This window comes from Amblyraja radiata, chromosome 6 (genome assembly GCF_010909765.2).
Source record: "Amblyraja radiata isolate CabotCenter1 chromosome 6, sAmbRad1.1.pri, whole genome shotgun sequence".
Lineage (NCBI taxonomy): Eukaryota > Metazoa > Chordata > Chondrichthyes > Rajiformes > Rajidae > Amblyraja > Amblyraja radiata.
This window is the reverse complement of record NC_045961.1, coordinates 53,902,999-53,921,701: the sequence shown is the minus strand read 5'-3', so window position 1 is coordinate 53,921,701 and position 18,703 is coordinate 53,902,999. Positions and strand designations below refer to the sequence as shown.

General features: G+C 44.4%; 1 protein-coding gene across 9 annotated transcripts in view; it reads right to left on the bottom strand.

The window, feature by feature from the left end:
• fry (FRY microtubule binding protein) overlaps window positions 1-18,703 on the bottom strand; it is a 433,098-nt gene that overhangs the window by 379,025 nt on the left and 35,370 nt on the right. For all 9 annotated transcript variants that reach the window (XM_033022865.1, XM_033022866.1, XM_033022859.1 and 6 more), the window contains exons 2-3: window positions 14,451-14,650; window positions 2,455-2,508 (exon numbers count right to left, since the gene is read on the bottom strand). In XM_033022865.1, the coding sequence (XP_032878756.1) occupies window positions 2,455-2,508; window positions 14,451-14,570 (174 nt within the window). In that variant the 5' untranslated portion in view covers window positions 14,571-14,650. The remainder of the gene's footprint in view (window positions 1-2,454; window positions 2,509-14,450; window positions 14,651-18,703) is intronic.

The window sequence follows — 18,703 nt, the reverse complement described above, 5'->3', positions numbered from 1 at the left end:
TTCCCCCATGACCTGTGATGGTTGAAAAAGGACACAAAGTGCTGGAGTAACTCAACGGGTCAGGCTGCATCTCTGGAGAACATGGATAGGTGACATTTTGGCTCAGGACCCTTCTTCAGACAGGATAACTTGATCTCGTCCCAACCCGAGAAAAATGCCTATCCACACTATCCAGAGATGCTGCCTGACCCACTGAGATACTGCTAGCCTTTTTTTGCTAAAACAGTATCTGCAGTTCCTTGTGTTTTGGCATCTTAGCTGGCCAATTTTGAGAAGGTACTAATGGCACACTGAATAGTTTCAGCAACGTCACCATATCAGGAAATTGATACTTTAGATGTAAATAAAACAAGATTTGGTCTTCTATTTTTGGGCAGTAGCTTCAAATGCTTTTGGTCACTTCAGGCTGGAAAATGGTTGCAGCTCATTTCTCCACATTCTGAACTAAAATAACAAAATGCTACACCTAATAATAATTTTACAGTTGAATAGACAAAAATAATCTTTCTTTTAGGTTCTGTACATTGCTACAAAGACACATTGTAATGGAAGATGTTGTCTGTCATTACTTTCTTTTATCATTCCTTCATGTCAAAGCAGGAAGGGTGGACCCGGTAAAGGTTTTATACAGGAAGGGAGGAAAGTCTGGACAGTCTGTGAATTACAAGCCTTATTCACATCAGCTTTTAAGCCAGTGGCAAGATAAATTCTGTGTTATAGTTGGAGCCGATTAAATATGTGCGCAAATATGGTCTTATATCAATGAAAGCTCATTTTATTTCACTATAAATGAACTTCGTACAATTTGGTAGTTATCACTTCAGTGTACTCATATGTCTGGCTGTCTTGACCTTGGACGCAGCATGAAAATACACTTGTCTGTTCAAATGAAACATTGTGCTATTTTTACTGGCATGCGCTAATATAAATAAACTGAGTGAAGGTTTGCTTCTTGACAGTTAAGCACACATAGGACTTACAGTTTTGAATCAATGATTTTACTATACTGCAAGATGCCATTTGGATTTTAATCAAGTAGTTGTCGGAATTCAGATTTTTTTAAATTGGCATTACCAAGAAAGTTTTGTATACTTTTAAACTCTGAATAATGAACTAGATTAGTAGTTGATAGTTGTTGATAATTTCTTGTAGAATACACTAAAATTCTGTTAATATTTATTATTTTTAAGGTGAGAGGGGGAAAGTTTAATGGAGATGAGCAGGGGCAGGCTTTTTACACCAAGAGTGGTGGGGGCCTGAAAAGCATTGCCTGGGGCGTTGGTGGTAGTGGTGTTTAAGAGGCTTTTAGATAGGCACATGAAAGTGCAGGGAATAGAGGGATATGGACCATGTACAGATTAACGGCAGCATGTTTGGCACAAATCTTGTGGGCTGAAGGGCCCGTTCCTGAGCTCTAGTGTTCTATGTTCTATTATGTTTTAATTTTTATACAACTAGTTATAAATTTGATTGCATTTTAAAAGCACCTTCTTTGACAGAAACCTTTTCTACTTTTGGATCATTTCATGTTTGGATAATCATTCCCTAATATTGACCTACATAGAAGTCATGAAGAATTACTTCAATTGCCTAATTTGTGGGAAAAGAAAAAAGTAATATGGATCAAACGCATGCAAAAGGAACTAGCTTAGATGGGGCACCGTGGTCAGCCTGGATGAGTTGGGGAGAAGAGCCTGCTTCCGTGCTCTACTGAAACAAAGGAGACTCAGTTTGCAATATATCTGGTTTTAGCTGTAAATGGGTAATTGTTGCTTGTTGGTAGCTGAGAGTTCTCTGTGTTGAAACTTTATATGGTAGAATCCTCTACAGCCAAGCTGGTTGAGCCATTTGAATGAACAGTATTGCTTGTTGGAGCACCAGCATTACTCCACACTTTATTCACTAGTCAAACAGAGAATCAGATACAACAGAGTAACATGGGTACATATTCTGTGGAATCTAAAAGGATGAAAATTGACTTTTTGATTTATATAAAATTCAGAGAGTGCTTAACGGAGTAGATGCTGAGAGATTGCTTGTCGTAGCTGGGAAATTATAGTACTTAGATCATGTTCTCAGCATAAGCTGTTATGTTAGCTTACAACCGAAATGAGCAGATATTTCTTCAACATGAGTCTCTGAATATTTGGACTGTTCTATCGCAGACACCAGAGGAAAATCAGTCAAGTCTAAGAACAATAGATTATTGTACTCTAATGGAATTGAAGTGTATAGGGATTGCGCGTGAAAATGGAGTTGAAGTCAAAGATCAGTTATAATCGTAATAAATGTTGGAACAGGTTCTGGGGTCATATGGGCAACTCCTGCTCCCATCTCTCATAATAATATTGATGTCCAAAAATCTTTTTGACACAAGTTTGTTCATTATTAAACAACAACAAAGTTCTTCATTAAAACGTGTCAAACATTTATTAACAATTTTGTTTTACTTGCCTGATCAAACTGTGGATCTTCTCCCCTTTGTAAGGATTTTGTCAATGCCTTCTCCTACAACAAAACACATTTTAAGGATTATCAGAAATGGACTAAATAAACCATTTTCAGCAGAGCTTTAAAAGATGAAACAATCATTTTAGTAAATACCTCCTTTTAATTTGCAACAAAGTACAATATTCAAAACTGACACTGAATTTGTAAAAAAAATAAAATTGTGTTTAAATAAGGGGTAATAGCTATCAATGTTAAAAAGAATATAGCAATACTTTTATGAAAATGTTGCAGGGTACTGCAGCTGTTATAATCATTGTCGTATCATCTTTTGTTCGAGATGCATATATGGTGATTTATGCTCATCATACTCTAAAGTTCTAAACAGACATAAAAAAACCATAATTGCTGGAGTAACTCAGTGGTGAAAAGGATCCTGACCCGAAATGGCACCTATCTATGCTCTCCAGAGATGCTGCCTGACCCGCTGAGTTACTCCAGCACTTTTTAATCTTTTTTCGCAAACCAGTTTCTGCAGTTCCCTGCGTCGCCACAAATGAACATAGTGTTAGTTCAGCAGGCAATTAGCAAATGCCAAAGGAAGCATATCAGAAGAGGTTCAGGTAACATGTCAGTGTCAATGTTTAACTAACCACAAAATTGGATCTTCGCTGGACTTTGGACAAACACACATTTTCCTCATGTTGCTGCTGCAGTATCACTTACCCAGAGCAAGACGATTACTGGCAATTGTGCACAGTTTTACAACTTGGGAAAAGGCATTTGGCATTCTCTCTCAAACTGACCCTGTGTAGAAACAAGGCAATTTACACTGCCCTGTGTCACCCTCTGCATCTGTGGTTACCCACTTTTCCCTCAAATTATGCAACCATCTGTGCCTTAGTGATTCTGCAAAAGCATACTATACAAAGAAGCTCCTTGTAATGTTGCTCTTCTATCACTTGGACGCAATCTTAAGTTGATGATTCCGATGTTATCAATTTCCTAACCTAAGAAAATATCTTGGGTAGGATGAAACTGCAGATGCTGGTTTATACCAAAGGAAGATACAATGTACTGGAGCAATTCAGCTGGACAGGCAGCATCTCTGGAGAAAAGGAACGGTTAAGAGTTTTGGGTCAGAGCCTTTCTTCAGACAAAGTATGAGGTAGGAAAAGGAAAGAATAAATTAGGGCCGGCAACAGATGACCAAGGAAGGGTGAATCCCGTAATGGCCCAATGTTGGCTACGGAAGAGGTAATAATATAGGGATGCGAACAGTGGAATTAGTCGGACAACTTGAGGGGGAAGGGAGAGAGGGGGAATGCAGGGTCTACTTAAAATGTGAGAAATCAACGTTCATACTGCTGGGTTGTAAGCTGCCTAAGCAAAATATGAGGTGTTGTTCCTCCAATTAGTGTGTGGCCTCACTCTGACAGTTGAGGCGACCCAAGTCACAAAGGTCAGTATGGGAATAGGAAGGGGAGTTAAAATGTTTTGCTCAGTGGTCTACTCATGTTCCTAAGTTTTATTGGCATCATAGATTCTATAACCCACCTACCTCACTCTGGAAATATGACTGCATTAGATTGATGCAAAATCATTTGCAGAGTCTAACAACATTAGCGGATTATTGTGTATATTTCTAATTACGCCTCTATTGTTTCTCCCTATGTTTGTCTTATGGCCTTACAATTTTGAGTGGCTAAAGTTTCTGAGAAACTAGCTGCAGACTTTAGCAATTCTTCTGGGGCTAATACTGCAGGGGCATTTAGCCCAGGTATCTGTCCGGTACCTGAGTAGCATTGTTTATAGGGATGGTAAAGTGGGAAGTGTAATGATATAGAACAGTACAGCACAGGAACAGGCCTTTCAATGCACAATGTTTCTGCCAAATATGATGCAATTAAACTAATCTCCCCTTCCTGTGCATGATCCATATCCTTCCATTCCCTCCATATCCATGTGCCTATCTAAAAGCCCTTTAAACACCACTATTGTATCTGCCACCACTGGCAACACATACCCAACATCTTATGTGTGAAGAAGGTTGTCCTACACATCTCCTTTAAACTTTGCCCCTTTCACCTTAAAGCTATGCCTTCGAGTGTTGGGCATTTCCACTCAAGGAAGAAGGTTCTGACTGTCTTCCCTGTCTATGCCTCTCATAATTTTATGTACTTCATCAGGACTCTTCTCTAATGCAGGCATCATTCTGGTAAACCACTTCTGCACCCTTTCCAAACCTCTGCATCCTTCCCGTAATGGGACAACTAGTACTGCATGCAGTACTAAAGCCTAACCAAAGTCCTATATATCAGTATTGTTTCCTTGAAAGCTTGTTTCTTGGCACTTGGTTCCTCAAGATACTGCATGTAATAAATCTGTGGAGCCGGGCTGCCAAATGAAGAGAAAGAGAGAAGCGGCTTCTGACTCTGGAAACCCACAGCTGGAAAGAGCGAGCAGGGCTTCATGAGCTGCGCCAACAGTGATGAGAAGGTTCAGCATGTGATCCTATAGCGGAACGGAGCTGTAGAATCTTTGTTCTGCAGAACTTATGAGGAGAAGATTCAGCGCGTGAGGAGTCGCTGCGCCGAGATATGTAGAACAAAGATCCTATAGCGGAACGGAGTTGTAGAATCTTTATTCTGCAGAACTTTATCGATCTTTCTGCGCCTTTAATCCACAGCGGCAGGATCATTTACAGGCAAGTGAGATTAGCTAATCTTGGCATCATGTTCGCCATTGACATTGTGGGCTGAAGGGCCTGCTCCTGTGCTTATACCTTAAATGCACTATGTTTATATGGGTTTCCTTTTAGCTCAGAGTAGTGCTTACTTTTCTTTTTTTAATTTTTTGCAATACATAACATACCATTTTCAAATATCTGGCAGATACTTACTACAGAACTAGTGTGCCTGTACATGTAACACATGTTCTTGCTACAGTGATTGTTTAGTTTAGTTTATTGTCACATGTACCAAGGAAGAGTGAAAGCTTTTGTTGCATGCTAAACAGTCAGCAAAAAGACTATACATGATTACAATCAAGCCATCCACAGTGTAAAGGGAATAACTTTCTGTTTTCTCAAATAGCTTGCCGAGGGTCCATCCATTTAATTCAATGTGGTCCCCAACTGCACTATCCCACAAAATTCATAAATGAAATCCTTTTTAAATTTCATGTTTTCTTTTTGTTTTTATTACAATTTGTGCTTGTGACATCTCAACCACTCCAAAGATTGAGGCCGCATTAAAAAAAAAAAATACCAATGCACAATGTGGGTGCTCTTTAATCCACTGGGAAGAACTGACAACTCAGCAGTTTAGGTGATTTCTTGGTCACAACTATTGGCGTTAAAATATTCATCCTTCTGCGATTAATTAATCACTATCCAAAATTTTTAGATACAAAATAAAATTCACTCTAATGCAATCTATGTGAGAGTCAAAATATAAAATACAAAATAAGAAACAACAAACATTGTCAGTTTTTATTGTTAGCCCCTCAATACTGTGGGGATGTAAGATTTGTATATGGTGTCACCGAGTCGATTGGGTTGGCAGTCACTGGCATGTCCATCCTTTGCCAGACCCTCACCAGTCCAAGGGCATGTGACACACATTTCAGAGTGAAATGCCACCATCCTCTTCATCTGAGAAGCATTTTCTTTCATGTGCTGCATTGTGGCCACGGCCAACGCCTTAAAACTATCCGAGGCCTTTATTCCACTTCCAATAAGAGACCTTGTTATAACCCATTAGCCCCCTGAACTGTTAGAACCCATTAACCCCATCAAAGGTCCAAATGGCCTACCCCTGCACCTATTGTCTATTGTCCTCCGACATCATCCTTTCTCCCATGAACCCTGATGCTTGAATTCCATCCCTTTTGTTTTGATGAACAATTCTGCATCCCTTAGTTTCTTCAAACACAAAATAAAAGCTAATTTTTGTTAGAATCTTCAATCCACATCTTTCAGAACAAGGAAATAGCTATCGGGCATAAGCATATTTGAGCACTTGTTGTTTTACAATAGATGGTCATATATATTGTTAATTTTCCTTCAAATATACTTTCAAAAGTTGAACAAATTGTCAGTTGCATTCCATATTTAACTACTCAAGTTATCTGCAAGTGATAATGAATGATATTTACTGCCCAGATTATTATTTATAAAATTAATTAATTTGACCTATTGCAATCATTAATTGTGAGCTTACAGATCCTTTAATTATATAATTATATTAATAGGCTGCAAAAATGAATGGATTCAGATTTCAGAGTTTCCAGTGAAACTTTTAGTCTAGAGATACAGCGGGCAAACCATGTCGACCAGCAATCACCCCATACACTAACGCACAAGGGATAATTTACAATTTTATCAGTCAATTAACCTTCAAACCTGTACATCTTTTGAAAATGGGGAGAGACCAGAGCAGCCAAAGAAAACCCACACGGTCACAGGAAGGACGTACAAACTCCAATCAAACAGCAGCGTAGTCAGGATCGAACCCGGGTCTCTGGTGCTGTGAGGCAGCAACTCTACGGCTAAGCCACTGCCCACTGATGGCCTTAATAAGAGCCACCTATTTTTTATCCACAATGGGGCGCGATTCCCAGATGCTTCTTTTACTTAATGGACAATAATTAATTTCACTCCATAATATTTTGTGGCAACAATTTCTCTGGCTTTCCGTATGATACGCAAAAGTGGAATCCACAAATTTGCAATTTTAACTTAGAAGCTCCAGATAATAAGATTTTATATGGTATGAATTGATTCTCCTATGAACAGAAGGTGTTTCTTATAGTGAATGCAAACCTAATGGGATAACTTCAAGCACTACGGGGTGGAAGATTGCAACCTTCACGTGGTCCGCCCTGTTTCGACGAATGCAATCAACCCGGCGTACACAATCAAATAAGATCAAATAGAACAAGTCGTCCTACAACTTTAGGCCGTGCACGGCATACGCAAGGAGAAGAAGCACAACTATGCTAGATTCATGGTATTTGTTAAATATCTTCGATACAAGCATTATACACAACATAACAGCAACAGAAATAATGGCAGACCTACAAATGTGGACTTAGTGGCAAATGAAAACCTATAGTGGTTCAGAATAACTGCATTTTTCTGAACCAAGTTTGGATTTAGTTCAGAACTGCCCAACTGCCATAAACATGAATCCATTTAAAGGCCGTTTCCATTTCCTTTGTTGGTTAGAAATAAAAACAAATACAGGTGTCGCTACATACAAGTTGTGTTGCCCACAGTACGAAGTGGAAAAATACACATTAATAAATTTAAGTGACATAACTGCCTGAAATAAAACTTTGATATCTCAAGCTCCAGTTACTTTTGAAATATTTTGCAGATACAAAGAGTAGACAAGGACTTCGAGTTTATTTTGTCTGCTGATGAACAGATTGTGAGGAATTTCCGCAAACTGCACAGTCGTTAATCCATTCATATGGTTACCATCTTATTTCCAGTTTAGTTTCTTGCCTCATATTCTGATTAATGTTGTTATCCCTGATTTCCAAACTTGTATTGAAATTGACTTTTTGATTTCACTACATGCTTTATTGTGCTTTATTGTGCCCCTGCATTAGCTCTTCATTTTCTCTGTGGGCAGTCTCTCGATTGGGGGTAATTTGCTTCATGCACTCTTGCGAGTTCCGACATGGCTGATACGTCAATATGGGGGCTGCAAACTCATTCACAGCTGGGGCAGCAAGTGTCTGATGGTGTGAGCAGGTGAACAATTTGTGAGTGGATGTACTCTTTCTGCTGCTTATAAGGTCATAAGTGATAGGCACATAATTAGGCCATTCTGCCCATAAAGTCTATCCACCATTCAATCAAGGCTGATCTATCTCTCCCTCCTCTCATTCTCATGCCTTCTCCCCATAACCCCTGACACCCGTAGGGGTTTATACAAGTGGTAGGATCTTATGCAAGACTTTAGTGTGATTCCATGCATGCACAAGAAAATGTACTCAATACAAACTCAATGGTTCGTCTCCACTTTGAAACATTATAGACAAAACATTACGAGTACTGTGGAAATTTGGGTTGCTTGGAGGAGGCTTTTAACATATCCTTGAACCTCTTTCTCGGTTTGTTCCCCTTAATTGAGCTTAGATAGTATCTATTTTTGGAGTCTGGCATCAGGCATACACATGTGTAGCATCACCAGAGCCATATTGGCCTTATCAGACACCTCAGAATCCATGTATCAAGAATGTGTCAATATTGACCCTGAGAGACGATCTAAGCACACTAGCATCCATAGCTGTGAATTAAGCAATTATGCTGACTCCTACCAACCAGCAAAAATGTTTCCACACGGTCTTCCTCCTAACAAAGTGACTTCCGAACCTTGAAGGTTCAAATTATCCATTCAACTGCATCTGTTGTTTCCCATATTCCTGTTTATCACAAATTCAATCCTTCCTCAGTTTTGAACCTGCATTTTTCTTAATTCCTCTCATTATTTGATTGTTCTCCCTCCAAATGCATATTGTCCAAGGAACGTATATTTTGCAGCTTTGAGTCTATTCATGATAATGTAAAAACAGGTACGCACACATTTCTAGGCCAATAACTAACTTTTAATTGAGTGTGATATTCTATTAAATTTTCATATGAATTTAACTAGGTCATATCAATTATGCACAGTTGCTAACACTGGCACAAGGTGCAAGTGTGGTCTTTTGAAACAAGCAACTAATTAACAATAGACACAAAATGATGGAGTAACAGCAGGTCAGACAGCATCTCTGGAGAAAAGGAGTTGGTGACATTTCAGGTCGAGAACCTTCTTCAGACCCTTGACCTGAAACATCACCTATTCCTTCTCTACAGAGATGCTGTCCGACCCACTGAGTTACTCCTGTTTTTTGTGTCTATCTTTGGTTTAAACCAGCATCTGCATTTCCTTCCTACACAGCTAATTAATAATGTTCTGTGGGCATGTGTTGGAAACACATTTGTTGGAAATGTATTTTCACGTCTACTTGTTTTTCATCACTTTGTGGCTATTTTTCCTTTCAGCAGGCTCTATCCAAACAAAAGTGCTTGCTTGCTGCCCCTGACCAATTTAATAGAGAATAAAATATACTGGAATTTCACATTGGGGCTGAAATTTATCGGAACGAATTTATGTTTCCCATTGGGCATCTCATATTTCTGTACAATGGTCTGGCCCATATGAAATGGATGCGCCTGAGAATCTTGTCCTTTATAGACAGATTTTACAACCAATAAACTGGTAAAAAGAAAAAATATGTAATTTTAACTAAAAGCGAAAGCAGTAACAGAAAATAAAAATCAGAGGGCACATCACAATTTCTGATTTTTATTTTCTGATCATCCACAATCAGTACCCCGTTCCTGCCTTCTCCCCATATCCCTTCACTCCTCTATCGTTAAGGGATCTATCTAACTCTCTCCTGAAAGCCGCCAGAGAATTGGCCTCCACTGCCTTCTGAGGCAGAGAATTCAACAGACTCACAACTCTCTGTGTGAAAAAGTATTTCCTCATCTCTGTTCTAAATGGCTTACCCCTTGTTCGTAATCAATGGCCCCAGGTTCTGGACTCTCCCAACATCTGGAACATGTTTCCTGCCTCTAGCGTGTCCAAGCCTTTAATAATCTTATACGTTTCAATAAGATATCCTCTCATCCCTCTAAACTCCAGAGTATACAAGCCCAGCCGCTCCATTCTATCAGCATATGACAGTGCTGCCATCCCGGGAATTGACCTCGTGAACCTACGCTGCACTCCCTCAATAGCAAGAATGTCCTTCCTCAAATTTGGAGACCAAAACTGCACACAATACTCCAGGTGTGGTCTCACTAGGGCCCTGTACAACTGCAGAAGAACCTCTTTGCTCCTTTACTCAACACTTGAAGGCCATGAAGGCCAACATGTCATTTGTTTTCTTCACTGCCTGCTGTACCTGCATGCTTACTTTCAGTGACTGATGAACAAGGATCCCCAGATCTCACTGTACTTCCCCTTTTCCCAACTTGACAGCATTCAGATAATAATCTGCCTTCCTGTTCTTGCCACCAAAAATGGATAACCTCACATTTATCCACATAAAACAACATCTGCCATGCATCTGCCCACTCACCCAACCCGTCCAAGTCACCCTGCATCCTCATAGCATCCTCCTTACAGTTCACCTTGCCACCCAGCTTTGTGCATTTGCAAATTTGCTAATGTTACTTTTAATCCCTTCATCTAAATCATTAATGTATATTTTAAATAGCTGTGGTCCCAGCACCAAGCCTTGCGGTACTCCACTAGTCACTGCCTGCCATTCTGAAAGGGACCCATTTATCCCTACTCTTTGTTTCCTGTCTGCAACCAATTTTCTATGCCTGTCAGTACCCCAAATCTATGTCAGTTTACAATTACAATCTCACTAGTTATTTTTATACAAATTCTCTGAGCCTTTATAACATTTAAAAGTCAGAGCATGGTCAGAAGATGTTGTATTATCTGCAACAGGTATCTTTAAATCTTGCTGTGTTTCCCAGGCGAGCTGATCTGGGCGCTACAGCCAGTCCCGGGTTACGCAGGTGACCTGGGCGCTACAGCCCATCCTGGGGCAGGCGAGCCGACCTGGGAACTGCAGCTAGTTCCTGGCTGCTAGATTCTAGGAGCTGGCAGCCTCCAACGGGAATCGAGTTTGAGGCTACTGTCGCAGAGCCTGTGGACTTACCATCACAGAGCTGGCTGACTTTGGAGGCTGTGGTGGTGGTTTTACTGCAACATGTTTCACAAAACATGGGGGGACTGTCCCCCACCTCTCAAAACATGGAGGGGGGGGGGGGTGGGTGGGGGACAGTCCCTCCCGGTTGTAGCTCCGACCCCGGCAACTCTACCCCTGGTTGCGCGGCGCTCCAAATCCAGCGCGGCCCACGGCCGGACGCCCGCAGCCCCAGCTCCGCGATGTTGGGAGTCGGCGGCCACAGCGCTGGGATACCAGCGGGGAGCGGGCAATGCCTTACCGGGTCGCCGTGCGGTAAGCTCTGGAGCGCTGTGGCCGCCGACTCCCAACATCGCGGAGCTGGGGCTGCGGGCGTCCGGCCGCGGGCGGCACTGGATTTGGAGCGCCGCGCAGCCAGGGGTAGAGTTGCCGGGGTCAGAGCTACAACCGGCGCCGCCCGCGGCCGGACGCTCGCAGCCCCAGCTCCGCGATGTTGGGAGTCGGCAGCCACAGCGCTCCGGAGCTTACTGCACGGCCACCCGGTAAGGCATTGCCCGCTCCCCGCCTCTCCGACCAGGTAGGGGACTAAGAATTAAAGTTTCCCTCTTCACCCCCACCCCCCTTCACATAAAAGCCCTCCAAACTAACTGACTAACATTTAAGCAATGATTTACAGATGTTTAAGTGTCTCCCCGGTCTCCGGGGAGGAGGCAGCCGCTACAATAGTACAGACCTGGGTTGACCGTGGGTCGTTTCGGGTCAAGTTTGGCGCCAAACGCGAGCTTTGGTGTGCAGGCGACATCCTGGAAAAAATGTCCGGTTTTCGGAGCTTTTCGGTTTCCGGAACTCCGGATAAAAGGCTCCGGATTGAAGGCTCTGCACTCAGCTGGCTCCGTTCCTACCTTTCCAACAGATCCCACTTCATCTCTCTCCACAACCACACCTCTGCTACAGCCGCAGTCACTCAAGGCGTTCCCCAAGGCTCCGTACTCGGCCCCCTCCTCTTCATCATCTACATCCTCCCCCTTGGTCAGATACTCCGCCACTTCAATCTGGACTTCCACTGTTCGCTGATGACACCCAGATTTACCTTGGCACCAAATCCCCCCCACAACCCCTCCCTCTCCCATATCAACTCCTGTTTGTCAGCTATAAAAACCTGGATGCAACATAATTTCCTCAAACTCAACAGCGATAAGACAGAATTCCTCCTCATAGGCTCCAAAGCCACACTCAGCAAAATCAATAACCCCACTCTCACCATCGACGGCACCACTGTCTCCCCATCTCCCCAGGCCCGCAACCTTGGCGTGATCTTTGCTTCCACCCTCTCCCTTGAGCCTCACATCCGCCATGTCATTAAAGCCTCCTTCTTTCATGTCCGCAACATCGCCAAACTCAGACCCTCTCTCACACCGCCCGCTGCTGAAAGACTCATCCATGCCTTCATCTCCTCCCGACTGGACTATTGCAACTCACTTCTCCTTGGCATCAGCTCCACCTACATCAACCGACTCCAACTGGTCCAGAACGCAGCCGCCCGACTCATCACCCATACCAAATCCTGGCATCACATCACTCCAGTCCTCAAACAACTTCACTGGCTTCCCATCTCCCACCGGATCACCTACAAAATCCTGATCCTCACCTACAAAGCCCTCCACCATCTGGCCCCCCCATATCTCATTGACCTCCTCTCCCCCTACCAACCCTCACGGTCCCTCAGATCCACATCAGCCGGTCTCCTCTCCATCCACAAGTCCAACCTCCGCAGTTTTGGGGACAGAGCCTTCTCCAGGGCAGCTCCCAGGCTCTGGAACTCCCTCCCCCAACTGATCCGCAATTCCGTGTCCCTCACCATCTTCCAGTCCCGCCTCAAGACCCATCTCTTCACCTCTGCCTATCCTTAGCCCCACGTCCCCGTCCCTTTTCATCTGTGCATTAATTGCCTCATACTGTGTTTTGTATTGAATTCTGTCTTTACTTTGTGTACTAGTCATGTCTCTACTATTTATTTCATTCCCCTTACATGTTTTTCCTCTACATGCTCAATTTTTGTAAGGTGTCCTTGAGACTCTTGAAAGGCGGTCATAAATAAAATTTATTATTATTATTATTATTACTGCTCTAAGATCTTCCGAGGGGACCAGAGATTCAGGATATAGCATCTAAGCATTGAGATACTTCATATAAACAGTTATATCAAGTGATAGGAGGCAAGTGTGTGAGTAGCTAAGTTGTGGCCATGAATACCTGAATGTTATTGCCGGGGGAAGCAATGCTTCGGCAAGGTTGAAAGTACTATAAAGTATGCCTGTCAATGCTGCAAAACAAAATAGTCTACTAAAACTTACCAAAAGGTCATTTTTGCACAACTGAGTAAAACTGAATATTGTGGCTTTTGAGAAAAAAAAATTGAAAATGGTGCTCCATCTCCCAGTGCTAAACCATTCACTTTAATCTCTGGTCAGTGCTGTAAAACATCACTACCAATTGACAAATTAATAATAAACATAGAATAGTACAGCACAGGAACAGGCCTTTCGGCCTACAATGTGTGTGTGCACCGAACATGATGCGTGTTTAGTTTATTGTCACGTGTACCGAAATACAGTGAAAAGCTTTTATATTGCTTGCTATCCAGTCAGCAGAAAGACTATACATGATTACAATCAAGCTGGCCACAGTGTACAGATACAGGATAATCCCTTCAGCCTGCAAGTGATCCTCATCTTTCCACTCCCTGCATTCCCATGTCCCTATCTAAAAGCCTATTAAAATCACTGGTGATATGTTTCCACCACCACCCCTTGAAGAACATTCCAGGCACCTACCCATATCCATATCGGATCTATCAGTCTTCTTCACTGTCTGCAACTCCACCAATTGTTGTGTTGTCTGCAAAATTACTAACCAGCCCATTTACATTTTTGTCCAAGTGATTATGTATATCACAAAGAGCAGAAGTCCCAGCACTGATCCTTGCAGATCTTTACTGGTCACAGATCTCAAGCCAGAATAATATTTTCCACTGCTAATCTCTTTCATCAATGGGTAAGACAGTCCTGATTCCAGATGGCCATGGATCCCATGTATCTTAATCTTCTGAATCAGCCTTTCATGAGGTACCTTGTCAAATTACTTACTAAAGTCCATGTAGACAACATCCACTGCCCTATCCTCATCAATCACCTTCATCATCTCCTCAAAAGACTAGATAGTACTAATTTTGCAAGACAATTGGCTGAAACAATACTTTTATTTTAACTTACCAGTGGTTCTGCCATGATGATGCGAATCTTTCGCTCAGCCTGAGTAGTAAAATTGGCAAATACACTTTTTAAGACATACTCTCCTGACTTAACGTCAGGATCAACATTGATGGGCATCATGATCGGTGGTCCTCTGTCACCTTGTGTACTTGCCGCCGGTGTTGCTGGTGGTTTGATGTAACCGTTGCCAACAGGAGAAGCTGGAAAAAAATACAAGAGTCAGTAAACTGCCTAAACAAAAACTCGCACACAAACCTAAAAAATAATTACAGGTGTTTTCCATTGATTAAAATAAATAATGTTTTTTCTTCTTTACAGGGTAAACATCCAGAAGTTCCAATACGGACACCTTTCAGGTGCATATAACACTGCATGTCATGCATCCTCCACGCATTTTAACACATCTGAAACAAATAGCTGAGTGAACCTGGCCTCATTTGGTGATGAATAATAGCATTTGTTGTCGAGATTGCACAAAAACTCACAAGGACAGGTTTCATAAGCCTTGTAGCCTGTTGGCCTGTGCGTTGCTCAGTGCCAAAGATACTGGGATCATGTTGGCCTACATTTCTGCCAAAATGTTTACACTTAGTCATAGAGTCATACAGTGCAGAAACAGGTATTTCCGCCTAACTTGCCCCCACTAACCAACAAGTCCCATCTACACCAGTCCCACCTGCCTGCGTTTGGCCCTCCAAACGCACCCTATCCATTTACCTGTCCAAATGCTTCTTAAGCATTGCAATAGTACCTGCCTCATCTACCTCATCTGGCAGCACATTCTATACACCCACCAACCTTTGTGTAAAATAGTTACCTCTCAGGTTCGTATTAAATCTATCCCCCCCCTCACTTGTCTGGGATGGATGCAGAGGCAGTGAATATCGACTCAGAGTCATACTGTTATACAGCACGGGGGGGTAATGCTAGGATAAAATACCATATATTTGCACTTATATAGCGATCCTGCTGCGAAGTTTTTAAGTCGAAAGTTGTATTTTATTTCAAAGTGGGAATTGGAAGATAGGGACAGTGATGCTACACAGAGACTTTGATAGGAAGGAAACGTTACAGCAGCTGAGTAGAAGATTGGTCAAATGGTAGGTTCAATGAAGATCGGGCGAGGGGGATTGGGGGAAAAGCATCTATAGCTTGGGACTTGTCTAAATGAGTACTGAGATGGATTATCATTCCACACCAAATTTCTTAGACAATAATACCTTTTATCCTGAAGTGGCGGCACTGGTAAACGGCTGCGGCTCGCCTGCAGTCCGTTTGTTTTTGCTTTTTTGTGTTGTTTTTTTCGTTTTGTCTAGCTGAGTTTTGTTTTTTTAGGTTGTGTTTATGTGTGGGGGGGGGGGGGGGGGGGGGGTGGGGGGGTGGGGGACTGAAACGGGGCTTGCTGTCTCTCCCTTCGGGTGAATGCGACTTTTTTGTCGTGTCCCCCTTCTCTGCCTCCGTCTGCGCTGAGGCCTAATGGCGGAGCTGGCGACCTCGAGGCTCGCTCCCGTGAGGGCGGCCCGGCTCGGGGCTGGAGCGGCGCTCCCGTGAGGGGCTGTGATGCTCCCGTGAGGGGCTGTGACGCTCCCGTGAGGGCGGCCTGGCGAGGGGCTGAAACGCTCCCGTGTGGGCGGCCCAGCCCGAGGGTAACGGCGCTCCCGTCGGGGCGGCCCAGCTCGAGGGTGGAACGGCGCTCCCGTCGGAGCGGCACAGCTCGAGGGTGGAACCGCGCTCCCGTCGGGGCGGCCCAGCTCGAGGGTGGAATGGCGCTCCCGTGAGGGCGGCCCACCCCGAGGGAAACGGCGCTCCCGTGAGGGCGGCCCAGCCCGAGGGTAACGGCGCTCCCGTCGGGGCGGCCCGGCTCGAGGGTGGAACGGCACTCCCGTCAGAGCGGCCCAGCTCGAGGGTGGAACGGCGCTCCCGTCGGGGCGGCCCGGCTCGAGGGTGGGACGGCACTCCCGTCAGAGCGGCCCAGCTCGAGGGTGGAACGGCGCTCCCATGAGGGCGGCCCAGCCCGAGGGTAACGGCGCTTCCGTCGGGGCGGCCCGGCTCGAGAGTGGAATGGCGCTCCCGTCGGGGCGGCCCAGCTTGAGGGTGGAACGGCGCTCCCGTCGGGGCTGCCCGGCTCGAGGGTAACGGCACTCCCGTGAGGGCGGCCAGGCGCGGGGCTGAGACGCTCACGTGAGGGCGACCCAGTTCAGGGCTGGAACGGTGCTCCGGTGGCTGAGACGGCGTTCTGGCGGCGGCGGCCTGAGTCCGGGGTTCGGCCACGGGCCAGTGGACGACGTCGTCAACAGCTGTGTCCGCTGGACTGGAGGGCGGCAGCTTCGACCACCCCGGGCCACGGTGTTTGAACCGGCCCGTTCGCGGAGCTCGGTGAGCCACGGGACTGATTTACCATCGCCCGGTGGGGTATCGCCTCAGCGCAGAGGGAGAAGAGGAGGGAAGAGACTGCAGCCCTAAGATTTTTGCCTCCATCACAGTGAGGAGGTGCTTGGTGGACTCACTGTGGTGGATGTTAATTTGGTGTTTACTGTCTGTTCTGTTGTCTATTATTATATTATTGTATGTATGACTGCAGGCACGAAATTTCGTTCAGACTGAAAGGTCTGAATGACAATAAAGGAAATTCAATTATGCAATTATCACAACTTTTTGCTGGATATGGATCAACGGACTCTGTATGTTACATGCTCGTAAATTAGTAAAACAAATGTTCATCTTTAATTACTGTTGTTTCTGGGATGAGGTGACTGATAACAAATAACCTACGTTCTATATTTTGTCATAATATGGCTGAAACAATGGCATATTTTGTGATATTTATTGAGATAGAAAGCTACAACTGAGTTTGGGCAAGATATTACCTTGCGGCTCTAAACTGAGAAGAGGCTGTAAAAGGACAGCGCTGCTGGGGAGCGGGGGGTGAGAGTTCCTTTCAGAGCGTGTGGGTAGTCTGTCCAGGAGTAAAGTTGTGGGGAGGGCAGGAGCGTTGAGGAGGAGGGGGTCGGCCAGGGATCATCCAGCTCAAGAGCGGGTCAGCGGGCGATGGATAACAGGACAGCGGGTGGTGGAGCTTACTCCATATGTCAGTGCGAGTAACCTCAATTGGTCCCTTGTTTGCGCTGACACAGGAGTAAGCTCCACCGCCCGCTGTGATGTTATCCATCACCCGCTGACCCACTCCGCTCTATGATCTTTGCTCTTGAGCTGGTCTCCTCACTGTTCAGATGGAGAGCACTGCCAGAGGTGAGCGGGCCGGCAGAAGGCGCTGAGATGGCAGTCGGTTCCGCTGTCCGGTGATAGAGGCCGTTCGTAGCCATGCGAGCTGCTTCCCTCCCTGGCCACAATGCGGTAGCTCCGCGCCTGGAGCGCCGCGGCAGCGATGAGTGAGTTACTGGCATGAACCCGACCCCCTCCTTCTCAACGCTCCTGCCCTCCCCACAACTTTACCGCTGGCTAGACTCCCCACACGTTGTGAATGGAACTCTCCCCAGAATTGGTCCCTTGATAAGTTGAACTATTATTGTCATTCAATAAGATGACAACTGATTCAACTTGTCCCGGTGTGCTCCCGTTTTTTCCACCATCTTTCCACCTGCCATCACCCTCCACCCCCCACCCATTCAGTAATTCAGAAAGAAGGAGATTTGGAAGCCGTGGGAAAATTGAATTGTTACTCTATTTATTTTTATTTTTATGGAGAGAACAATCTGCGCATGCGCGGTTTAAGATTTTTTTTTAAAGCCGACTGACTGTCATATTACTCACGACACGCGACTCATTTATAATTATTTATTTATATTTCTATTACATTTTTTCCCAATTGGGCCCAACATCTCCTAAGGCCGGCCCTGCCTGCATGTGTAAATAGAATTTCACAGTGCATTTGCATATGTGACAAAGAAAACACCACTGAACCACTGAACACAATTGTCAGCACCCTACATACGGATTTTCCTTCAAACGAGTTGGTGAGGTCATTTTTTTGTGAAAGACTATGCACGCAAGAATATCGTCAGCAAATGGAGGCACAGGGTGGGCAATGGAAGAGATTCTTGCTCCAAACTTGAAGGTGGCTTTATGCAATACCCAGAACCTATTCTATCCGACCATCATGTGGCATTTGATCACCAAGGTCTCAATCTTCAATTCAGTGCAACCAGAAGCCATGCAAAAGTCAGTCTCAAGTTTCTGTCCTGTAAACTCTGACAAATGCCACTGTGTTTATTCAGAGAGGCTTCAGGGTGTCA